General features: G+C 42.6%; 1 protein-coding gene across 4 annotated transcripts in view; it reads right to left on the bottom strand.

Moving 5' to 3' along the window:
* SBF2 (SET binding factor 2) overlaps positions 1-27,036 on the bottom strand; it is a 514,395-nt gene that overhangs the window by 291,968 nt on the left and 195,391 nt on the right. For all 4 annotated transcript variants that reach the window (XM_073604094.1, XM_073604095.1, XM_073604096.1 and 1 more), the window contains exon 3: positions 15,678-15,815. In XM_073604094.1, coding sequence (XP_073460195.1) covers positions 15,678-15,815 — 138 coding nt within the window. The remainder of the gene's footprint in view (positions 1-15,677; positions 15,816-27,036) is intronic.

Raw genomic sequence — 27,036 nt, 5'->3', positions numbered from 1 at the left:
CACATAAATGGTGCAGTCTGGCAGAAATAAAAAAAATAATGCAAAAATCCAGCAAATAGAAGAAGTGAGAGAGACAAAAGCATGGGTTGGGAAACGCGAGTCCCAGGTACAAGGCACAGAGAAGTAAAATATGTTATTTCCTAATAGTGTGGTATGGGAGAGGTGAGCCCTAGATACAAGTAACATAGAAGTAAGAGATGTCATTAGCAGTAAAAAGGGTCGCTGGTTCGAATCCCAACCACGACACTACCTGCCTGGAGTTTGCATGTTCTCCCTCTGCCTGTGTGGGTTTCCTCCGGGTACTCCGGTTTCCTCCCACACTCCAAAGACATGCTGGTAGGTTAATTGTCTTCTGTCTAAATTGTCTCTAGTATATGAATGTGAGTTAGGGACCTTAGATTGTAAGCTCCTTGAGAGTAGGGACCGATGTGAATGTACAATGTATATGTAAAGCGCTGCGTAAATTGACGGCGCTATATAAGTACCTTAAATAATAATAATTGCCTAATAGCATGGTATGGGAGAGGCAATTCTCAGGTACAAGAGACAGAGCTGTAAGAGATGCCTCCTACTAATAGTATTGTACGGTCGAGGTGAGTCCCACCTACAAGGGACAGAGGAGTAACAGATGTCATGTCCTAATATTGAATGGTATGGGAGAGGTGAGCTCCACTGGAGAGATGTCACTTCCTAACAGTGTAGTTTAGGAGAGGTGTGTACCGGGTACAACAGAGGAGTAAGAGATGCCAGTGCCGTCAGAGAGAGGCGAGTCTCAGGCACTAGAGACAGAGGAGTAAGAGATGCCACTTCCTAATAGTATGGTTTGGGAGAGGTAAGTTCTAGGTACACAGTGAAGAAGAGCAAGAGACCTTACATCATAATAGTATGGTTTGGTGGAGGTGAGTCCTAGGTACAATGAACAGGGGAGTAAGAAACCTCAATTCCTAATAGTGCAGTTTGATGGAGGTGAGTTCTAGGTACAGTGGATAGGGGAGTAATAGACCTCAATTTCTAATAGTATGTTTGGTGGAGGTGAGTCCTAGGTACAATGAACAGGGGAGTAAGAAACCTCAATTCCTAATAGTATGGTTTGATGGAGGTGAGTTCTAGGTATAATGGACAGGGGAGTAAGAAACCTCACTTCCTCTAATAGTGTGGTTTGATGGCGGTGACTTCTAGGTACAGTGGATAGGGGAGTAAGAGACCTCAATTTCTAATAGTATGGTTTGGTGGAGGTGAGTTCTAGGTACAATGGATAGGGGAGTAAAAGACCTAATTTCCTAATAGTATGTTTGGTGGAGGTGAGTCCTAGGTACAATGAACAGGGGAGTAAGAAACCTCAATTCCTAATAGTATGGTTTGATGGAGGTGAGTTCTAGGTACAATGGATAGGGGCGTAAGAGACCTCAATTTTGAACAGTATGGTTTGATGGAGGTGAGTTCTAGGTACAATGGATAGGGGAGTAAGGGACGTCACTTCCTTAAAGTATGGTTTAGGGGAGGGGAGTCCTAGGTATAACGGACAAGGGAGTAAGAGACCTCAATTCCTAATAGTCCCAGGTACAATGGACAGGGGGAAGAGACATCACTTGCCAGCTTCCACAGGTATGACATATGCATACTTCAATTGGTCAAAGCCAAACCAATGTAAAAAATATCAGTATCTAAACTTAAACTTTATTTTTTTTTTTAAACGCAAGCAGCGTAAGTACCTGCATCTGACTTGGTATAAAGCATCTTGCAGTCCTTGTAGAGCAGAGTTCAGACTGGAAGGGGAGAAGCAGCACAAGGAGCCAATCAGTTGTGCTGCAGTGTGCTAATATGGATAATGCTAACAGGAGGCAAGGGCAGAGAGACAGGGGGATGAACTCCGTGGTCTGCTGCATCTCCTTTCAATGTCTAATCGCAGGTTTGGGGGTGGGTAGGGAATCAGGTCTCTACCCCCCCCAAAAAATCAAATTTTTTTCATTTACATCAATTTTTTTTTATTTCTATAAAAAATGGATTTTTAATACAGCTTACCTGTAAAATCTTTTTCTTGAAGTACATCACGGGACACAGAGCACCATAATAATGACTAATTGGGTTATACGCTACCTTTAGGTGATTGGACACTGGCAACCAATAGTAAGACTGTTCCTCCCATATAACCCCTTCTATACAGGAAATACCTCAGTTTTGTAGCAAGCAATGACGATCCCAGGAAAGAGGGGAGGGACCTCTGTGTCCCTTGATGTACTTCAAGACAAGGATTTTATAGGTAAGCTGTATTAAAAATCCATTTTTCTTTATCATACATCAGGGGACACAGAGCACCATAATAATGACTAATTAGGATGTCCTAAAGCAATGCATCTGAGGGGGGGGAACACAATATCCCTAAGCCCAAACGGACCAGAGACTATAAAGTTGCCTGCAACACGCTGTGGCCAAAAACAGTCTCCTTCTGAGATCTAACATCCACCTGGTAAAACCTGGTGAACGTATGAACTGAAGACCAAGTGGCCGCTTTGCAAACCTGAGCCATAGACACCTGTTGCCGCACTGCCCATGATGCACTAACCCCTCTAGTGGAGTGTGCTTTTAAATCCCAAGGTGGAACCTTGCGCCTTAATCCATATGCCTGGATAATAGTTTGGCGAATCCACCTAGATATAGTTGAACTTGTTGCCGGCTGTCCTTTTCTAGGACCTTCCGGCAGGACAAAAAGGCAGTCATTCTTCCGAAAAGAAGCTGACATCTTTAAGTAAACTTTGATTGCCCTCACCACATCAAGCGAGTGAAGCGACCTTTCCTCCTTAGTTTTAGGGTTTGGAAAAAAGGAAGGTAGAATGATGTCCTGATTCAAATGAAATTTGGAAACTACCTTTGGTAAAAAAATCCGGACGAGGGCACATGACCACTCTGTCCTGATGAAGAATCAAAAATGGTTCTTTGCAAGAAAGGGCGGCCAATTCTGACACCCTTCTAGCCGACGTTATAGCCACCAAAAAAAAAACAATTTCCTGGCTAATAGGACAAACGGAATATGTCCAATAGGTTCAAATGGTTGACTCTGTAAGGCTGACAGCACCAAATTTAGGTCCCAGGGACATGAAGGCGGTTTAACCGGCGGCCTCAGGTGCGTTACTCCCTTGACAAAGGTTCGTACCAAAGAATGGGATGCAATTGGTCTTTGGAAAAATACCGATAAGGCCGAAATCTGTCCTTTAATTGTCCCTAAAGCCAGCTTCAAGTCTACTCCTGTCAAGACACTGGCGAAAAAACTGAGGTATTTCCTGTATAGGAGGGGTTATATAGGAGGAACCGTCTTACTATTGGTTGCCAGTGTCCAATCACCCAAAGGTAGCGTATAACCCAATTAGTCATTAATATGGTGCTCTGTGTCCCGTGATGTACGATAAAGAAATTTATTTTAATAAAATGCTTTTGGAGTAAAAATGTATCTAAAGATAATTTTCTATTTAACCACTTGCCGACCGGCTCGATATACGGCGGCAAAGTTGTTCATTCCCGCGAATGACCGTATGGGTACGTCTGTACCTTTAAGGGCGATAGCAGGCGCGCACCCGCTGCACAGCGGGGAACCCGATACGCGTGGCAAGCGGGCACGATCGCTGCCGGCCACACGTGATCGCATGCACGAGAGCAGGAACAGGGATTTGTGTGTGTAAACACACAGATCTCTGTTCTGTCAGGAGAGAAGAGACATATCGTTTGTTCCTACTAAGTAGGAACAACAATATGTCTCCTCCTCCAGTCAGTCTTATCCCCTCACAGTTAAAACACACATTTAACCCCATGATCGCCCCCCCTAGTGTTAACCCTTTCCCTGTCAGTGACATTTACACAGTAATCAGTGCATTTTTATAGCAGTGATCGCTGTATAAATGTCAATGGACCCAAAAACGTGTCAAAAGTGTCCGATCTGTCCGCTGCAATGTCGCAGTACCGATAAAAATCGCAGATCACCGCCATTACTAGTAAAAAAAAAAAATAATAATAAAAATGCCATAAATCTAAACGTCGGGTGTCCAGCGACATTTGGCATCCTCTGCCCTCTAGTGGTGGAAGGATCAACAGCGCAGATTGAAGATTAATGACGCGGTAAGGTCACGCGCTGGAACCGATGCTGTTGACTTGTACACAGAGTGTGTCACTCATTCTGTACAATGACATAAAAGGATATTATGCAGGAATGCAATAATTTGGCCACGGCATGTGTAAACTGACTGAGATATATGACTTTATCGGGCCAAGTTTAACATTTGGAACATTCTTTGCTTTAAACCTATTACTCGAAAAATGGCTGCTGGGCTGTTTTTACATGAATGTTAAATGACTTCATCGTATGAGAGCGACATTAGCGGAGGGCCCAGTCAGGAATCTCAATCTTGCTGGCTCTTGGTTAGCAGGGGGGACTATGATGGGGCTTAATGACGGCATTGCATGGGACAGCTAACAGGTGACTGCGACAGTTGTATGGCCGCTGTCCATCAGGAACATCTTTATCCCATCACAAGGGCATCAGTGAAAACCCTGGAACACACACAGGTTATTCTAAATCCAGCATTTCTCAACCCTCTTTTAATCAGGCTACCGTTTAAAAGTATGCAAAATCACAGGGCACACCCCCCAGTCCAAAATGGGGTCTCTCCGTAGCCCCCTTTCACTTTATAGTCTCCCTATTCACACCAGAATCCTCACCCCCTCCCCTTTTACATCACAGTCCTCAGTCCCTTCTTCCACATCAGAGTCCTCACCCCCTCCCCTTTTACATCACAGTCCTCAGTCCTTTCTTCCACATCAGTCCTCACCCCCTCCCCCTTTTACATCACAGTCCTCAGTCACTTCTTCCACATCAGAGTCCTCACCCCCTTCCCTTTTACATCACAGTCCTCAGTCCCTTCTTCCACATCAGAATCCTCAACCCCTCCCCTTTTACATCACAGTCCTCACCCCCTCCCCTTTTACATCACAGTCCTCAGTCCCTTCTTCCACATTAGTCCTCACCCCCTCCCCTTTTACATTACAGTCCTCAGTCCCTTCCTCAACATCAGAGTCCTCACCCCCTCCCCTTTTACATCACAGTCCTCAGTCCCTTCTTCCACATCAGAGTCCTCACCCTGTCCCTTTCACCTCAGGGTCCTCATCCCCCCCCCCCACTTTCACATCCTCAGCCGGCCAATCTGAGGCCTCAGCCAGCCAATCAACACCATGGAAATACATGGCGCATTTCCGAATATGGGATGTGGTGAGGCACCCCTGTTGAGCCCAGAAGGCACCCCAGAGTGCTGCAACACCCTGGTCACAAAAAGTTGTTTTAACCTTCCCTGGTCAGATCTTCACTTTTGTTAAAATTGATAGTCCACGCAACTGCTACCTGAGCCATTTTACAATTTAATGACATTAAAGTGTATGTCTAAAAGAAAAAGAACACATTTAGCAAAATCTCCCATGTTTTAGCTCCTTAAAAACACTGCAAGTATATGAAGTATCTGTTGATCCTGCCAGAGCTCCTAACTTTCTGTAGTAAGCTGACAATGTTGCCTCTTCTGCATTGAAATCCTAAGCAGTGTTGTCAGCCATGTTCTCCCCTGCTGAAATACAGAACACCTCCCCTCTTATGTTATGGAGATCAAGAAGGGAGGTGTTTTGTAGTCCAGCAGGAAAGAACATGATAGGGTTGACAACATCGCTTACAATTTCTATGCAGCGGAGGCAGCATTGTGAGTGCACTGCAGGAAGTCAGGAGCTCCCTGAATTTCAGACAGGGGAGGAAATCTTAAAGAGGATGTAAACCTCCGAAAAAAAATTCCAGGAAAAAACAAAATAAGACTTGCAAGACAAAAGCAGCATGAGCTAGTATGCATTGCATACTAGCTCATTATGAAATACTTACCTTAGAACGATGCCCTGCAGTGCCGCCCACACTCCGCTCCCATGGCCGACATCTTTCCCAGAGTTACTTCCGTGTTCGTGAAACCAATGATGGGACACCATTCCTCTGATTGACACCAATGATGGAGCATTATTCCTCCCACTGGCACTAATGATAGGGCACTATTCATTCCACTGACACCAATGATGGTGCACTATTCCTCCCACCAACACCAACGATAGGGCACTATTCCTCCCACCAACACCAATGATAGGGCACTATTCCTCCCACCAACACCAACGATAGGGCACTATTCCTCCCACCAACACCAATGATAGGGCACTATTCCTCCCACCAACACCAACGATAGGGCACTATTCCTCCCACCAACACCAACGATAGGGCACTATTCCTCCCACCAACACCAATGATAGGGCACTATTCCTCCCACCAACACCAACGATAGGGCACTATTCCTCCCACCAACACCAATGATAGGGCACTATTCCTCCCACCAACACCAACGATAGGGCACTATTCCTCCCACCAACACCAATGATAGGGCACTATTCCTCCCACCAACACCAACGATAGGGCACTATTCCTCCCACCAACACCAACGATAGGGCACTATTCCTCCCACCAACACCAATGATAGGGCACTATTCCTCCCACCAACACCAACGATAGGGCACTATTCCTCCCACCAACACCAATGATAGGGCACTATTCCTCCCACCAACACCAATGATAGGGCACTATTCCTCCCACCAACACCAATGATAGGGCACTATTCCTCCCCTAACTACCAATTGTAGAACACCATTTCTCCCACTGATACTGGTTTTCCAATCCCGCTGGCCACAGTCCGATCCCCTAAAGTCTGAAAGACAGCTAACTGGCCCTTTGTTTAGAGAGATTTTGGAGATCCCAGCGCTAGAGGAAGCATTAACTAATATTTATACAAAGAATAATATTTAAAATATGGTACAACAAAAAGGCAAAGTACAAACCCAACATAAAAATTACTATTCTTTAAATGTTAAATTAATTGGTCAAAACCAATGACTTTGGAAAAACAAATTGACAAATTCTCCACCCACTGAAAACATGCCAGAGTTTCCTTTTAGGTTCCAAAAAAAACAACATTTTATTGAAGCGAATCGCTGTACACATAAGTTGGCTTTCCCAAATACATCTAATCCATTATAACATGACAGTTTAACGAGGACAGAGCGGAGTGGCATATAGCAAGTCAGAAGATAATAAAAAACTATCCAAAACTTCGCCAAGAGATTGGCTCACATCCGCTGGACTTGAAAGGAAACATTGCGCCGCAATCCTCAGCAAAATCTAAATATCTCAGACTGCAAATAAGATTATATAAAAAGACTTATCTAATGTGGAAGATTCCAAATATTATCTCACTAGATCAGCGCTGAGAAATGAGACACAGCTGTGGAATTATGTAAACCCGGAGATCTGCAATCCACCAAGAGCCCGACTCATACAGGACATTAGAAGGTTACAAAACCCGGAACAGAAAACAGGAAATGTGATTTCCTCTAACAAAATATCATCTATCTATAATATCCATTCATCTCTCAAACTCTAACTTTCTATCTCATCTACAGTATCTTATCAAGTGGACTCAATGTACCACTTAGGTTTTTCCTGTCGTCAGTCTATCTGTATCAATCTATTCAAGTGGACTCAATGAAGACCACCTGGTCTTTCTCTGCTATCATTCTATCAATCTACAACTCCATCCCACCACTCCATCCCAACACTCCTCCATCCCCACCCACCACTCCTCTATCCCCACCCACCACTCCTTGAACATCTGAACATCTTTGGAATTAATTGGAATTTGAATGACCTAGGGAGGAATATGGACAAAATGGTTATTGATGGGCAACTAAAACATAGAACCAATATAGCGAACTAACATTTATGAGAATGCAGCCTGTCCATTTACTAGAGACTGGTGATATCACTGAGAATGCAGCCTATTCATTCACTAGAGACCACTGACATCACTGAGAATGCCACTTATCCATGCATTAGAGACTGATGACATCACTGAGAATGCCACTTATCCATGCATTAGAGACTGATGACATCACTGAGAATGCCACTTATCCATGCATTAGAGACTGATGACATCACTGAGAATGCAGCCTATCCGTTTACTAGAGACTGGTGATATAACTGAGAATGCAGCCAATCCATTCACTAGTGACCACTGATATAACTGAGAATGCCACCTATCCATGCATTAGAGACGGATGACATCACTGAGAATGCAGCCTATCCATTTACAAGAGACTGGTGACATCCCTGAGAATGCAGCCTATCCATTCACTAGGGACCACTAATATCACTGAGAATGCCCCCTATCCATGCATTAGAGACTGATGACACTGAGAGTGCAGCCATGGATAGAACTTCTGGTGAAAATTCTTAGGAATTGGTTACATTCTCAGTGATAGTACCAGTCTCTAGTAAATGGATAGGCTGCATTCTCAGTGATGTCACCAGTCTCTAGTAAATGGATAGGCTGCATTCCCAGTGATGTCATCAGTCTCTAGTAAATGGATAGGCTGCATTCTCAGTCATGTCACAAGTCTCTTAGGAAAATTTGTATGAAAATTCTCAGAGCATTCTCAGAACAATCAAATGTCATTCGAAATATTTTGTTTGCTTTTAACATTTGATTTTGGAATGAACGGACTTTGCTGAACAAAAACCACAAACACGGTTAGAAATTTGTTTGAGAAAAATGTCCTGTACTGCTCCTTCAAATTTTTTTGCCATTGCGGTTGAAAACGAACGTCCATTTGACCCCACTAATAAATTACAGAAACTAACAAACTTGCTCATGTACACTGCAGCTAAAAAAAAGCAGTTTTTTACAGGTGTTCGAGCTTTTTTTTTTTTGCCTATAAAAGCTTGGAGAAGCTTGTTCTTTTTTGTGCTCTCTCTCGTGTTTTTATTGAGCTCTTTGGAGCTTTTTTGAGCATAAGCGATTTTTTTTTTCACAAACCCTCCTAGATAGTATTTTCTTAACCATTGTATAAACAAAACAAAAAGTTGGAACAACCGTTTTTAAGCGTTTTCATGCATTTTTTAGCTCTTTGGGGCACTAGCTCCTTTCAAAAACACCAGTTTGGTGGGAGTTTTTTTTTCTGCCTGTAGGAGCATATGCCTGAAAAACACTGAAAAAGCCCTAATGTGCTAACATGGAGGGGAGTTTCTATGCAGAAAAAAAAAATAAGAGTTTAAAAGAGCTCAATAGCCTGTAGGAGCCGCTTCTTTGAGCTGCAGTGTGCATGAGCCCTTAGACCAGGGTTTCTCAACCAGGGTTCTGTGGAACCCTTGAAGTTGCTAGGGGTTCCCTGAGCAATGGTCAATTTCTGCTTCAGGTAGGTTCTCAAGGACACCAATGATCTTTTTAGTTATCTGTAAGGGGGTAACTCTTCCCAATAACCACAAGTGTAAGAAGCATTCTTCTCATTGACCATCACACTAATGTATGATGAGTTGTAGATTTTCCATTTTTAGCAGGGGTTCCCCAAGACCTCAGAAATATTTCCAGGGTTCCTCTGTGTTAAAAAGGTTGAGAAAGGCTGCCTTAGACCATTCTGTTCCTAAGAATTTTCGTTCTAAATTTTACCCATCTATGGCCAGCTTTAGAATGCAGCCTATCTATTCTCTGAAGGCCAGTGACATCACTGAGAATGCAGCCAATCCTTTCACTAGACATCAATGACCTCACAATTTAATATATAATGTCCGATTGTATTGCAATGTAATAAAATGTATATTATCTGCCTGATGTAAAGAAACTGTTTATTGAGCCACGCATGCATTATACATATTCATTTACAGCGGGCCGCTTAACGGAATTTCAGCTGTGTGACCTCGTCTTGTACTTAATCCCTCATATCTGCAAATATTGGTGAGGGGGTGGATTAATATCCTTGTGTATACATGCCCTCTGAACCGCTTATTAAGAGATTAGTGTTGGACATTCATGACAAGGAACTAAAGGCCAAAAAAAAAATGACTCGGATGGCGCTCCACATAAGAAATGTGTTAATCACGAAGGGGAAAAGCAACACAATTTTGGAAACAAATCTCGGGTTACAAAGAAAGTATTTCGACAAACCGTCTCCTACAATATCTAATAAGAATTCCAAGTTGTCCCAGGGAAAAAAAGGAAATTCATGAACTCATTTCACGAGGGAGCGTGAATCAATACTACACAATCTAATCCTCAAGTTATTTTTAAAACAAGTATAAAAATAAATCTTCATTGGTGTCAAAACTATCAAGTTCAGTTCATGGGTGTAACCCAAAATGAGAACACGCTTTGTTTCGTAGGCGAATTTTGTTTGGGATTAACTCATTTATAAAAAAAAAAAAAAGAAAGTTGTAGTTTTGCTTTGTTTGATTTATGAGAGGACTGCCACGTGCCCCAAATGAGAATAACAAAATGTCTTTCCTAAATGCAATGTGGTGTCAATGGCGGTGTGGGTCTTAGTTACTTCATAAGGCCCCTTTCACACAAGTGGTGGACATTACCACAGATACAGATCTACAGTGCAGTGGCAGTTTACAGGTGTTCAGGAGGTTCCTCATAAATGCCCATTTTTTTTTCCTAATCCCAACGGGAATTTTATCAGTGGTGGCCGGTGGGTTCTTTTTTTTTTTGGGGGGGGGTGGCAAACAAACACGCCCACCCCCCCGGCACTTAGACGCCGGTCTGGCACTTATACACTTGTGTGGTGGGGCTGTGGTGTCCTCTCCTCCTGTCCTGGAGTGCGGGCTGCGGAAGCCTCCTATGCCATGCGTCTCCTCTTCCGCCAAAGCGCTAGGCATCCAATAGGATCGCCTGACGCTAGTGTGAAAATAGCAAAAATTCAATTGCTATCATCACACGGTAGGGACAGGGTCCTCTGCGCTCCGAGCCCACCCTTTTTTTTAAAGCTTATTACAGCCTCTGGCTCTAATCAGGGGCTTCAAAAAAAAAAAAAAAACACACCCACCCTGCATTGGAATCTATAGTCCGGTGCCCTGATCAGGGGGCCGAACGCATGGATAGGGGAGGCGGCGCCCATGCGCCCTCTATGAACGGGCCACATCAGAATTTTACATTGAAATACAGAGCTGCATGACTTTAGCACATGGTGGAGGCATGGTCCCATTGACTTCAAAGGCCGCCACCTGTCAAATGTGACATGCTGAGTTAAATGCACTGCACTACGAAGGAAAGCATTGCAGCCATGGTAATGCATGTTGACCTGAGCAGGCATCATGTTAATTTGCAGGTAGGTTGCTGGGGAAGAGCATTAAAATGGTCGATCAACCGCCTGCTCCTGCTGCCCCTTTGCTGCCGTGTGAATTTTATTTAATTTTTTTAATCAGATCATTTTTTAATTATTTTTATAACCAAACAATACAAAACACACATACATCCCATGTACATATTGGTAATCACATTAAACATATAATACAATAAACATTAAAAAAAAACACACACCCCTCTCTCTCTAATCTCTCACTAAAATTATCTACTCCTAATTCCGCGTACACACAATCAGAATTTCGGCCAGCAAAAGACCGATGAGAGTTATTCGTCGGAAAATGCGACAGTGTGTATGCTCCATCGGACTTTTGCTGGCCGAATTCCAGCCAGCAAAAGATTGAGAGCATGTTCTTAATTTTTCGGTCGGGAAAAGTTCCTATTCGAAAATGCGATCGTCTGTGGCAATTCTGACGCACAAAATTCCTATGCATGCTCAGAAACAATTCGACGCATGCTCGGAAGCATTGAACTTCATTTTCTCGGCTCGTCGTAGTGTTGTACGTCACCGAGTTCTTGACGGTCGTAAGTTCAGCGAACTTTTGCGTGACCCGTGTGTATGCAAGACAAACTTGAGCGGGATCCTGTTGGAAAAGCCGTTATATCTTTTTCCGACGAGAAATCCGCTCGTGTGTACGCGGCATAACTCAGCGTTCAATCCAGAGCATCCGACCACCTCTTCCATATTTTATCAATTTTCCCTGGGCAACCTCTATGTAAGAAAATATATATTTCTTTAATTATAATTTCCTTTATTTGTGATCTCCATTCCACTATTGTTGGAGGATGTGATGACGTCCGTTTTTGTGCTATGAGCTTGCGAGCCTGAAACAAACAGACTCCTTACTACTGGTATAAAGGTGTTTTTGGGGGTCCTAGATTCATCCAATATACTCAGAAGGCATACAGTTGTGCTCATAAGTTTACATACCCTGGCAGAATTTAGGATTTCTTGGCCATTTTTCAGAGAATATGAATAACACAAAAACTGTTCTCTCACTCGTGGTTAGTGTTTGGCTGAAGCCATTTATTATCAATCAACTGAGTTTACTCTTTAAATCATAATGGCAACAGAAACTACCCAAATGACCCTGATCAAAAGTTTACATACCCTGGTGATTCTGGCCTGATAACATGCACACAAGTTGACACAAAGGGGTTTGAATGGCTATTAAAGGTAACCATCCTCACCTGTGATCTGTTTACTTGTAATTAGTGTGGTGTGTATAAAAGGTCAATGAGTTTCTGGACTCCTGACAGACCCTTTCATCTTTCATCCAGTGCTAAACTGATGTTCCTGGATTCTGAGTCATGGGGAAAGCAAAAGAATTGTCAAAGGATCTGCGGGAAAAGGTAGTTGAACTGTATAAAACAGGAAAGGGATATAAAAAGATATCCAAGGAATTGAGAATGCCAATCAGCAGTGTTCAAACTCTAATCAAGAAGTGGAAAATGACGGGTTCTGTTGAAACCAAACCACGGTCAGGTAGACCAAATACAATTTCAGCGACAACTGCCAGGAAAATTGTTTGGGATGCAAAGAAAAACCCACAAATATCTTCAGGTGAAATACAGGACTCTCTGAAAACCTGTGGTGTTGCTGTTTCAAGTTGCACAATAAGGAGGCACTTGAAGAAAGATGGGCTGCATGGTCAAGTCGCCAGAAGAAAGCCATTACTACGCAAATGCCACAAAGTATCCCGCTTACAATACGCCAAACAGCACAGAGACAAGCCTCAAACCTTCTGGCACAAAGTCATTTGGAATGATAAGACCAAAATTGAGCTTTTTGGCCACAACCATAAACTCTACATTTGGAGAGGAGTCAACAAGGCCTATGATGAAAGGTACACCATTCCTACTGTGAAACATGGAGGTGGATCGATGATGTTTTGGGGATGTGTGAGCTACAAAGGCACAGGAAATTTGGTCAAAATTGATGGCAAGATGAATGCAGTATGTTATCAAATACTGGAGAAACATTCGCATTCATCAGCCAGGAAGCTGCGCATGGGACGTATTTGGCCATTCAAACATGACAATGATTCAAAACACAAGGCCAAGTCGACCTGTCATTGGCTACAGCAGAATAAAGTGAAGGTTCTGGAGTGGCCATCTTAGTCTCCTGACCTCAATATCATTGAGCCACTCTGGGGAGATCTCAAGTGTGCCGTTCATGCAAGACAGCCCAAGAATTTACAGGAACTGGAGGGTTTTTGCCGAGAGGAATGGGCAGCTTTACCATTTGAGAAGATAAAGAGCCTCATCCACAAATACAACAAAAGGTTTCAAGCTGTCATTGATGTTAAAGGGGGTAACACACGGTATTAAGAACTGGGGTATGTAACTTTTGATCAGGGTCATTTGGCTAGTTTCTGAGTAAACACAGTTGATTGATAATAAATGGCTTCAGCCAAACACTAACCATGAGTGAAAGAAAATATTTTTGTGTTATCATTCATATTATCTGAAAAATGGCAAAGAAATCAATTCTGTCAGGGTATGTAAACTTATGAGCACAACTGTATACCTGGCTCCATTGGCATCTTCGTCCCAAAGAGACCATTAATAGTAGAGACAACCCCCTGCCAGTAACGATGGGGTTTAGGGCATCTCCATAACATGTGTATTGCCGTGTGAACTTAGCCCACAGTTTCTCAACTAGGGTTCCTCTAGAGGTTGCTAGGGGTTCCTTAACCGCTTGGCATCCGCGCTATAGCCGAATGACGGCTACAGCGCGGACCTGAATTCCCGGGAGGCCGTCATATGACGTCCTCCCCTGTGCACGTGCCCTGCGCGCACCCTGCAGGGCGCGCGAGGAGCGCGCTGTGATCACCGAGTCACTGAGACTCGGGTGATCACGGATCTGTGTAAGGGGCCGGTCCTGGCCCCTTACCATGTGATCAGCTGTCAGCCGATGACAGCTGATCACATGATCAAAACAAAAGCTCTGTGATCGTTTTTTTTCTCTCCTCGCGCTGACAGTGCGAGGAGAAAAAAAAGCCGATCACCGGCTCAGCAGCAAGGGACATCGGTCCCGAAGAGGAGGAGGCAATAATGCCTCATATGTGCCTCAATTGTGCCAACAGTACCCACTGACAGTGCAACCTGACATTGCCACATCACAGTGCCCACCAGTGCCACGTATCAATGCCCATAAGTGCCACCTATCAATGCCTACAAGTGCCACCTATCAATGCCCACCATTGCCACCTAACAATGCCCACCAGTGGTGCCAATCAGTGCCACCTAGCAGTGTACAAGATCAGTGCCCATTATTGCCACCAATCAGTGCCCATCACTGCCACCCATCAGTGCCCATCACTGCCACCTATCAGTGCCCATTGGTGCCGCCTCATCAGCGTACATCAATGAAGGAGAAAAATTACCCTTTTAAAAAATTTTATAACAAAATATAAAAAAAAATAATTTTTTTTTTTAAAAATTCGGTCTTTTTAAATTTTTTTAACAAAAAATAAAAACCGCAGAGGTGATCAAACGCCACCAAAAGAAAGCTCTATTTGTGGGGAAAAAATGATAAAAATTTCATTTGGGTACAGTGTTGCATGACCGCGCAATTGTCATTCAAAGTGCGACAGCGCTGAAAGCTGAAAATTGGTCTGGATAGGAGGGGGGTTTAAGTGCCCGGTAAGCAAGTGGTTAAGCAATGAACAATTTCTGCCTCTCAGATAAGTTCCCACTGACATCACTGACCTTTTTATTTATCTGTAAGGAGGCAATTCTTCCCAATGTCCACAAGTGTAAGGGCTCTTTCACACGGACAATCCGTATGTCCGTTTTTCATCCTTCCGTTTTCGGATGAAAAACGGACATACAGTCATCCCTATGGAGCGTCGGATGTCAGCGGTGACATGTCCGCTGACATCCGACCCGCTCCGATCCGAAAAGTGTAACGGAGGAAAAACCTACTTTTCCATCCGTTTTCGGATCGGATCGGATGACGACGGACACTACGGACCGTCATCATCCGATCCCCCCATAGGGGAGAGCGGCGCTCTGACAGGTGCATCGCTGCACAGCGTGCAGCGATGCACCTGTCATCTTCCTGCTCAGCGGGGATCGGCGGAGCGATCCCCGCTGAGCAAGCGGATGTTCACGGGGCGGATCATCACTGATCTGCCCCGTGTGAAAGAGGCCTAAGGAGTATTTTTTCCCACTGATCATCACACGAATGTATCATGAGCTGTAGGTGTATCCATTTTTAGCAGGGGTTCCCTGAGACCGGAAAGTTATTTCTAGGGTTATCCTCCTTGTTGAAAAGGAAAGGCTGCCTTAGCCTAAGAATAAGCATGGTTTCCAAACAAAAAAAACAAAGAAGAAAACAAAAGACAACAATTTTGACTTCCACTAACTGAACTGACACACTATTTTTACCACCTGAGAGGAGAAAGCCACCTTTTTTCATACCTGCAAGTTGATTTCAGCCTCATAAAATGTCAGACATGCGCAATAGTGGCGGTCCGAATCGATGTCCGTTAAAACCACGACGAAGAAGGTGGGTTGTTTCCTCTCGCGAGACAGCTGCCATCCTCCCGGTTGACAAAACTGCAAGAAACAAAAGAAAACAAACTTGTATTAGCTGTACAGAAACCAAGAAATAGATTGTAATAATGAGGAGCGTGAAAAGGGAACCCCTAAAGGACAATCAAAGTAAGGATTTATGGCAAGAATCTGTTGCTCTGCCTCAATGCTACAACACTTCATCTCTAGAACAGAAAGTTATAGGGAATCTCCACAAAGATACACACACACAAAAAAATAACCTCACAGGGCCCTTATTAACTCTATCCAAAATGAACAGTTTTGGCCATATATACAAACTTTAAACCTTAAAACGGCTGTAAACGCTCAATTAAAAAAAAAAAAACAAAACAAAACAAAAACAAACAAAAAAACCATGCCTATACTAGAGCTGCACGATTCTGGCCAAAATGAGAATCACGATTTTTTTGCTTAGAATAAAAAGATCACGATTCTCTCACGATTCTCGCGACGCAAAATCTTTCACATTATACAAAAAAAAAAAAAAATTTACTGGTTGTTTTTGTTTTTTTTTTTTTACTTCATTAAAGTAATTTTTTCAAAAAAATTGCACTTGAAAGACCGTTGTGCAAATACAGTGTGACATGAAATATTGCAACAACCACCATTTTATTTTCTGGAGCAGGGGTCGTCAACCCCCAGTCCCCGGCCCACTACCGGGCCGTGGCCCTTCTGCAGCCGGGCCATGGGTGCGGGCGGCCGGCAAGAGACATGCTGGGCTGCAGGCATGAGAGCACTGGGTGGATGGAAGAAGCGGCGGGCAAGCAGAGATGATATCTCTTTGCATATTATGAAATGTGAAACACTTTAGTCAAGATCGCGATAACGATTCTTGACGATTAATTGTGCAGCTTTATCCTATACTAACTTGCTCTGTGCAATGGTTTTGTACAGAGCAGCCCCGATCCTCCTCTATTCGGGTCCCCCGCTGGCACTCCAGGCCCCTCCTCTTCATCGGGTGCCCCCACGGAAAGCCATGTTTCATGAGCCCGACCCCTCCAGATTTTGATTGACTGGAGCGGGAGCCAATGGCTCCTGCTGCTATCAATCTGTCCAGTGAGGAGAGAGACAGAGGCGGGAGCCGCTGTGCTTGTGCACAGCGCTGGATCGGATTGGGCTCAGGAAAGAAAAAGGGGAGGAGCTGCAGCACAGAAGGTTTTTCACCTAAATGCATAGAATTCATTAAGGCTTCACAACCACTTTAAGGTGTCTCCATTACCGGTGTCTTCAGACTGGTGCCTTTTGAAGCACTTTATAGTCCAAGTACAGACACAAGATCACAACCTCAATCAACACTAAAGGACTATACACATGGGCCCAATATTGGGCAGTATCGACTGGTTCAATAGAAACCGGCTGACATTCGGCCCGTATGTACAACAGCCAGTCTGGCTTCTGTTGAAGGGGAATGGCCGAAAAAGGTCTGCCAATCGGCATCTGAGCGCTGACCAGTGTGTTCTGGCGGGAGGGCAGTTCCCCTATCAGTACACAATAGCTCAGCGAGGCAGATCACTGTACTAGCATCGGATGTTAGTACAGCGGCTCCTACCAAGCTCTTTTTTTTTTTTTTTTTCGTTCAGCCCGCTGGTTTGAATGAAAAAGACTAATAGTGTACACTAGGCTTAAGCCCCAATTCCTCCCAGTGCTAATCCCTTTCCTGACAGTTGACTTCAATTGATTAATTTTAAATCAAGAACCCATGGACCCATTCTTTTAAATGAGGCAAATTTTTTTTTGCTTGTTCTTAAATGTTTGTTCAATTGCAAGTTTTGGAATCTTAAGAAGAACCCAATGTCAACAGTTGTACACATTCAAGATGGACCAAATTATCAACATGTCTTAAGGCAAACCATACCACCTCATCAGCTTCATTCTGAAATTAATTTTAGATACATGGGCTCAATGAAGTAAAAGTATACAAAATGTTGCCTCTTCGCCTCCCGTAGTTAACTCGCATCACAAAATGAGAGTGCTGGGATAAATTCTTCTCATTCTAATAATAAAAAAAGTAAAACTTCATTTATTTTTGAACTTCAATCTTGTGCGTTCGAGCAAAATAAGCTTCTCAGGGAAGATTAATGTCAGTTTGGAAAAAGAAATGTGGCCCGATCCAGCCTGAGAACAGACTCTGGACAGTCATACAAGGTCAAACACCCAAAGTGAAACATTTGATGGAGATGGTTTTATTCTCATGGATTAAAGAAGGAGCAGCTAGCGTTTTCCTGGTGGTACAGTATGGGTGTGGTTGCCAAATTTGTTCAACTTTTGGAACCCTTGTGGAGAAGACTCATGGCTATCCTGCCACAGCGCTTCTGTGATGTAGCCTTTTAGAGATTCACTTCGGGTCACATAATTCTAAAAAACTACCAAGAGGAACATCTAAGTCAAGTACACTAATTCCATAGTGCCAACTATGGCTGGTTATAAAACAACGTACCTGCAGAATGTATGCCCAACAGACACAGATGTTCATGCTTGTGTGCTGTGGCCAAGCATGTCTAGTAAACCATCAGCACTACTATCTTAGGAGAAAAAAAAACTCTATCAAAAAATTGTTAACATTGTAGTATGTATCTGTAGGAAACTGTGGAACATACAAAACATTCCAATGACCAAGAAAGGATGGCAATTTTAGCAATGCCGGGTGACAGGCATTTTAGGTCTATGGCAGGGTTTCTCAACCAGGGTTCCTCCAGGGGTTGCTAGGGGTTCCTCGAGCAATGAGCAATTTATGCCTCTCAGATAAAGTTCCCATTGACACCAATGATCTTTTTAGCGATCTGTAAGGGGGAATTCTTTTAAATGTCCACAAGTGTAAGTATCATGAGCTGTAGATATAGTAATTTTTATCAGGGTTCCCCGAGACTGGAAAGTTATTTCAAGTGCTCCTTTGTGTTTAGAAAGGTTGACAAAGGCTGGTCTAGGGGTACCTAAGGAAAACTACCATCAGTGTCCAGTCTGGACTTGTCAAAGTTGTACCAGTTCCACCAGCCTATAACTGATGTGTCATTTTGTTCAATCTGAATAAAAAATCCCTTATATTTAATATTCAAAAGAATGCATCCTATAAACTCAGGAATTCGCTGCCAACTCAGTATCTTTCCATGCAAAAACACCCTTGTGGCCTGAGATTAATCAGGTCCTGGACATGATAATAATTCATGCCTCTAAGGCCAGGAAATTGACACAATATGCAGAAAAGAAAATTGGGTCGATCTAAGTAAACAGGACCTCTTTTCAAGATAACCAAGATAAAAGTTACATTCTTTAGAAATGAGTGTAATCGGCACATTGCAAGAAATGGTTATTACACATTGGAATCCCTTTAATAAAATTTATTTTCATTACTAACCCTTCAGAAAATTGCTGCCTCGTGAATAGTCAAATGGTTTTAATAGTTGCGTAATATCAGAATTTTAACAAGTTGATCCTTATGTGGGCCACTGACAAGAACAAAAACATTTGCAAATTGGCCTTCAGTTAAAAGAAAACTGATGGGAAAAGACGTACTGGCAAAGCGAGCATTTAGAATACAAGCACATTGCGCTTTGAAGTCGTGGGCTCGAAGCTGGAGAGCGATAATGAGTTCTGCAAATCTCTGCGAAATAGCTGGGATTTTTTTGTTTGCAGAGCATTTCAGTTATGTAAATACACCGAAAACAGCTAAACAAACTTAGTTTGAAATAATGCCGTCCTTAAGTACTAATTGAAATTGGCCAAGCCTGTGCAAAGAGAGACAAATAAATAGATATATTGCAGGCATTTCTCATTAATTAAAATTAAGATCACAAAGGTCTCCAGTTTTGCACCAATTAGCCTAGCCATAGCTACTTAACAAAACAGGATTTTTGTACACACAGCAATTTTTTTTTTCTTGGAGTCTATTGAGGGAGATAGGAACTCTTTAACCAGGGTTATTTCAAGGGTTCCTGTGTGTTAGAAGGTTGAAAAGGTTGCCCTAAACCTTCAGTTATACTCCCACCAACAGGACAGTTGGACACTGGCAAACAAAAAACTAAGCTAGCCCTGGACATAACCCTTCCTACTAACACCATGTCTCGGGTCTTGTAGCAAAGCAGTACCAAGAGCATGATTGTAAACAGAGGGCTGAGACTTATGTTCTTCAATAGGCTCCAAGAAAAAAAATATTCTTTTTGCAAATACAAAAAAAAAACAAACATTTTCTTTGTTTATTGAGGGATGAAGGAAGTATTTAACCATTTGGAAAGTCCAAAAACAGGCCAGATGAGGGGCAGGCAACACCGCCAACAATCCCAATGTAACAACAGGAAACTGGTGACTGCAGCTCATAGAGCCTTGTGAAGGACCTAATGTCTAAAGCTAGCATAGGAGGAAACAAAAATGTCCTCTGGTAGAACATAAAGAGCGTGTGAACAGAAGACCAGGTGGCAGCCTAAAGACAGAAGACCAGTTGCCTGATGCCAAAAAAAAGAGGTGCTCACAGAACTAGCATAGTGAGCCTTACATGGAATCTAGGGATGATGGAAGGAGAGGCCGGGGACCCCTCCTGGGGATCCATTTCAGAATGACAAAAGGGAATTGGTCTTTCTAAAAGAAGTAGCTGAGATAGGCAGCTCATAGATTCATATTTTTCTTTTTCAATCAACCAGCATGTTGAATAAAAAAAAAAACTGTCCTGATTCCTCCATCCACACATTTGAGGTGGATGGGGGCATCCTCCTCACTGAGTCATTGTATTATTATATAGTGCGTCTGGTTGAAAAAAGACACAAGTCCTTCTAGCTTCCCCACTGTCACAATATACAGAGAGCTATTCAAGCGCAGAAAATCCACCAAGATGGTTGTACAGAGATCGATTAGTAGATCAACTTCTGTTCATTTGCAGTGCCCATAAAAGGATCGAAATATGGCCGATTCCCGTTGAATCAGCCAAATTTCAATCCATGTATTGGCAGCTATAGGCTCTCACAGCCCAAACCACATCCAGAAAATTTAAGGAAATATTGAATAATTGGAGCCAAAGGGTTTTATTTTATCTAGTAGTAGTTGGTCACATTCAACTTGACTTGTTCAGAAATGTTGAAGACATTTCGTAGCTTGTCCAAGCAACTTCTTCTACTAGATATACCATGACCTCGAAAAACGAGAACCTTCACAGACAATGTTCTGGTTATGGTGAAAGACTGAGACTACCTCAGACAAGAAGTCCTGGACCTCAATATAACCTTATCCTTATGCAGGTAAAAAAAAAGCCCTTCTTAAACTCTTCCAGAATGCCAATTGTGATTTTTTTTTTTTTATTTATCTTTTTTACCCAAATCCTCACATCAAGCCATCTGCTGATGGCTTTTATAGAAAATGCAGCAGTAGAAGCAAGAAAGCACCAAGGTAGTAGGGATGCATTGATATATTGGCCACCGAAAATTATCAGGCCAAAATAGGGTTATCTGCATTTTGCAGAAAGGAAAAAAAATACAGACAATAACATGCTGCATCAATGCAAAATCGCGTTCCATTGACTTCAATGCAAAATCACGTCCTATTGACTTACTGGGCACTTAAACCTCCTTCCTGCTGAGACCAATTTTCAGCCTTCAGCGCTGTCACACTTTGAATGACAATTACGCGGTCATGCAATGCTGTACACAAATTACATTTTTATAATTATTTTCACACAAATAGAGCTTTCTTTTAGTGGTATTTAATCACTGCTAAAAAAAAAAAAATGAAAAAAGACCGAAAATTTTGAGAAAAACAAAACAAAAAAACAGTTTCATAGTTTGTTATAACATTTTGAAAACAGGCAATTTTTGTCCTTCATTCATGTGCGCTGATGAGGCTGCACTGATGGGCATTGATTGGCAGCACTGTGGGCACTGGTAGGTGAAACTGGTGGGTACTGGTAAATGACACTGGTGGGTACTGATGAAGAAACTGAGGCTCTCTGTGTGAGGGATAAATGTCCCTCTGACAGAAGTCGGTGATCGGCTTTTTTTTAGCATGGGGGGGGGGGGACACGACTATTACCGATCTTCTGTTTACATCACGTGATTAGCTGTCATTGGCTGACAGCTGATCATGTGGTAAGGTGCCGGGATCTGTGATCAGCCGAGTTTTATAGACTCAGTGATCACAGAGCGCTCGGCGCGCAGGCAGCTCTTGCGCAGGAGGACGTCATATGATGGCCTCCCGGCAATTAAGGTCAGCGTTGTAGCAATCATTCAGCTATAGCGCGGGCAGGAGAAGGTTTATTACATTTAAATTTAAAAATTATTAAAAACTGTCCATTTGGGTTTCGGTTTTCGGCCAAGTGCATCCTGAATTTTCATTTTGGTGCACCACTACAAGGTACTATTGCAAAGCTGGAACTCCAGTGGGGACATACTGCCGAAACTCCAAAAGAAAAAAAAATGATGATTAGCCCTTTCTTTATATTTTATTATAGTGGAACCCCAATCAAACATTTAAATATCTTGCACAGTAGCCACAAAGCATATAAATACACTTTGAGTTGACCAAATCCTGCTTTTACCATGTAAAAATAGCTCTGACATAGCTTGTGCAGAGAGCAGAGCTATGGGAGGGACCAAGCAACTCCACCCACTACAGGCTGCCTGATGGAAACTACAGGAGGGGGTGGAGACAAGACCGGTCACCCTGCAGAAGGAGAGAGCAGCAGCAGTGAGCAGTCTTTAATTACAGGAAGGAAAAGTCTCACACTGGATTACTGCACAGATCTGGAGGAAATGAACAAAGCGCATCGAGATTCAAAAAGAATACACATGGCTCTTGTATTCAGACAATATTTGTTAAGCCTGGATTTCAGATATTTTAGCAAGGGAAGGGAGGCTTCAAGGGGGAAATAGCTAAGAACAGTGGCAGAGTGATCTTGGTAAGTGATTTTAGAAGGTTAAAATAAAGCCAAAAATTCAACTCCCCTTCACCAATGCAAAAGTAAAAAGGACAAGCCTGTCCCCTTTACACTTCGGGTGACAGCTTGAAAACCTTTTGATGGAATTTGCAAAAAAAACTACACGGAGAACCATAACGTGTATTGCTTTTTAAACGCAGAAAACAAATCACAAGGAGCTGAAGGCCAAATAAATGAACCGAGTCTGTAATAAACGTTTGTTTACTAGAGAACCTCAGAGCCAAACCTCTGCGCTCCACAATACAGTCCCGTCTTCTAGGCTCACAGCTCACTGGCAGGTTACTGGGATACGTATTATCTCTCGTTAGTTGGCCCTTCAGACGAACCGTTTATTTCCCCAATTCCCGAAGGCTGAATTTTCCTGATAATACTTCACAGCTGCCCAAAAAAAGGTTTTACGATCCATATGAAAATTATTCAAAGAGCGCATATCGCCAACATTCCTTAAAGAAAAATCTGATAACAAAAATTGCCAAAATCCCACTTACACCGGCCAAGGAGAGAAGAATCACGCATGTTAGTGTGACCTAGAGAAGGATGTCAACTCAGAGAGGAGCCAAAGCCTAGAACACCTTTGTGCAGTACAGTCTGCTGATTAATGGTAGAGATTTATCAATAGGATTTAAAGGGTAACTTCACTTTCAGGTTAAAAAAAAAAAAATTAAAAATTCATAAAATAACAAAAAATAATGCAGCCGTCAGGATTCTTTTACATTAATTGCTCATCTGTGCAGGAAGTGCTGTGCAGGATCGTGAGCATAGAAGCCTAAGATCACATGCAAGGACAACAAAGCACTTGTGCATAAGTGCGTATGTACCCATAGGTCTTGCCATCCAGGTGGTTTATTTAAACCCATGATTTGCTGCTGGATTGTCTTCAGGTCCCGGCATTCCTAGTTCCTGAAGGTCTGTTAACCTAGTTCCTGACCCAGCTATGCCTGACATCTCTCCTCTTGGATCACCTCTGCTTCTCGCTTGCGTTACTGACCTCAGCATGGACCTCTGACCACGATTCCGCCTACTGGCTTGGTACCTCGCTGCCAGCGCGTTACTGACTCCTGCCTGTTCCTGATCTTGATCCTGACCCTGACCCTGCACCTGTTTGCCTGGCTGCTGCTGAACGTAGCTTGTAACCTGACTCCATACTACAACTGCAAGGACTCCTGTGTCTCCAAGCTCCAGTTCACTACTCCAGCTTCCTGGCACCTGCGCCCTTTTACTGCCCCAGCAGTCCCCGTCTCCTCTACCAGAGGTGCTTGGATGGGAATTGCACAAGAGGCCATCTTGGGCACCACAGCTAGGTACATGACAGCAGCGTATACAATAATTGCTTCATAAGCCATGTTGAAATGTAACCACTTGCTACCCGAGCCAATTCTGAAACTTCACATGTAAAAATCATCATTTTGTCCCGCCCTTAATCGTGGAGATGAGGGTCTGCTGGTGACAAGGGAATAAATACCATCATCGGCTGCCTAAATATTGATGTAGGTTAACCACTCAAAAAATGTTAAAGAGACAGGTAAGCGAAAAAGTGCACCATGTAGCATAGGAGTTCAAGCCTCTGAAAAGTAACTATATTCAGAAACTTCACGTGTGACATAGCAATATTGAGAACTGATAGACAATTTAGAGGCTTGCATACATAGGTGCAAAAAGTAAATAGGGACTAAAAACAATTGAAAGAATACATACTATATATATATATATATATTTATTGCATATTAATGCAAAAAGAAAAGGAAGAAAGGAAGAAAAAAAGACAAACTGCCACAAGGGATCCTACAAAAGCCTAATCCCCTAGGTAATAAAATGAAAAACAAAAACAAAATTGCCCAAGGGCGGGGCGAAACATGTTGGAGTTGTGGTCTGGATGACTCAAGCTGAGTCTGCTTTTACCTGCTAACCATTTGGGCTGGGTGAGGTGTGCAGCTTCCGGGCTATCTCTTCCCATTGTTGGAGTTAGTCCTTCAAAGCTCAACTCCAGGCAAACAGCTATATATATATATATATATATATATATATATATATATTGTATAAAGAGCATTTATTATACATACTGTATATACAAGCTGTTATACCTGCGCCAATAAGGATTAGTATTTATGTCCATCCTGCCCAGAAATTTACACAGCTTTGGGACATCTACTGCAGTTACATTTTCACATACAGTTTTCCTCCCTACCCTGGGACTGGACAGTGAAGAGAGAAGCAGCACACTGTTGAGCTCACCTCTGTCAATCTGCTGTCTCCTTCTATGAGCATGATTGTCCTTGTACCCCTCCCCCCCAAAACGGACCTTGCTGTTTAGAGATTTAATCTAAGCCTTATTCAGGTACTTAAAGCGGAGTTCCACACATTTTTTCAATTTACTTTTATCGACATCAATACTCTAAATGAAAAATATATATATTTTAAAAATTTTCGAAATACCTTATTTAGAGCTTTGTATGTGGCACTTCCGGTCCGGCCACCTAGGAAATGTCGTCATAAGGCAATTCCCTTGGACTCCTGGGATAGGAGCGTCATCTATCACAGGAGTCCATGGGAGTCGCCTAATACTGAAACCTCTTGTTATTTACAGAAAGGAAATTACGCATTGGGAGCAGTTAGGTGCCAGCTGCACTGAATCCCGGAAATAAACACAAGTAAGCTTCAGATGTCCACAACCTTGATGGGCCCTGCCTGCTTCCAAGATCAGGTACGATTTTATTGATTTAATATAAAGAAGAAGAAGGAACACATTAATAACATAATTCAAATCTTAAAGTCAAAGTTCTAACTATCACAGGATAGTATTTACTACTAAAATTGATTATGGGGACTGGAGCTCTGCTTTAAAGTGGTTGTATACCCCCCCAATGCAGAAGTTGGCTTACCTATAGGTACTGTAAATATCTCCTAAACGTGCGCCGTTTAGGAGATATTTACCTTGTAGTGTGCCGATGACTTCATCAAGGTTTACTTCCTCCTTAAGCTGGCCATAGATGGGTAGTCTTGTTTTTCATTCAGATTCCCCCATCCACACAAACACTGGGGGAGACGGATTGAAGATACAAAGACATCTAGATACAGAAGATGGTAAACTCATTCCTGGCTTATGAAACCCTACTAAAGGGAAAGTGCATGAAAGAGACCTAATATACATTGGGTCAGAACATAGGATGAGAGTATTGGAGCGCTGGTGAAGGCTTCTGCACATAAGGTGAAAGAACACTGCAGAGATTCATCTATAATTGTTTATCATATTTTTTTTTTATGATATCCATTTAAAGTTTTGCGTGGCACTAATTTGGTATAAAGCCACGACTTGGTTAGTGTCTTGTTTTAAAGGTCACTTCTATTATATAATTTATGTACTTGTAAAAAGAAAGAAGGATGTTTATTGGTCACTTAATATAGAATGGTCATAAGGTTTACTGTTAGCATCTAATGGAGTTTTTGGAGCATATGATGTGGATTTTGGCAGCCCTTAGTGCTGGTCACTTCCAACGTGCTTACCCACACGTAGCTGAACCTTTCCGTCCAAGACATAGTTTCCCTTTGGGATTTAAAAAATACATTTCAGCCTCTTTCCTACAAAAGAGGCAAAGTCTATGTTTGCGTATTAGACAATTTGTGAACCTGTTCTGGAGATGAATCAGAGTCTGTACTGCTATTGCTACCCTGCAAACTTAATTGTGCCAACATCAGTGCATAGTCATCTCATAAACTTACTGTTACAATATACTAAGCCAGGTTAGGATAGATTAAAACAAGTACACATTCTGGGTAAAAAAGAAAGTAAAGGAGCGAATCCTACCAAGGGGTTGTGCTTTGATTACCAAAAGGTTTTGAGCATATAGGCTCCAGACATAGAAAACCTAACATGAGTAAAGGCTACCTTTAGGTTAATAGGCTCCTGTCTAAATTGGCCCTAATATGTGTATGTAGGAATGTGAGTAAGGGACCTTAGATTGCAAGCTCCTTGAGGGCAGGGACTGATGGGGACTGATGTGAATGTAGAATATAAAGTACATGCAAATTGACGGCACTATACAAGTTCCTGTAATAATAATAATGGAGACCACAAGTCACAATGGTCAGTAGATCCAGAGATATAGGCAGCTGACGTTAAAAGCAAATCTTAACTTTTTTAGCAAGTCCAGCTTGGCTCGCCCACCCCATCCCACCCCCAACCTCTTAAACCTCTATAACAGTCATTCTCAACCAGAATTTGTGGAACCCTGGGGTACCTCCAAAAGATGGCTAGAGGTTCCTTGTGTGGTACACCTAATCTCCTGCTCTCGAATGTGGTGCTAAGGGTCTAGT

The sequence above is a fragment of the Aquarana catesbeiana genome, linkage group LG11 (genome assembly GCF_042186555.1).
Source record: "Aquarana catesbeiana isolate 2022-GZ linkage group LG11, ASM4218655v1, whole genome shotgun sequence".
NCBI classification, from domain to species: Eukaryota; Metazoa; Chordata; class Amphibia; order Anura; family Ranidae; genus Aquarana; species Aquarana catesbeiana.
The sequence above is the reverse complement of the archived record's forward strand: the minus strand, read 5'-3'. Positions and strand labels throughout refer to the sequence as shown.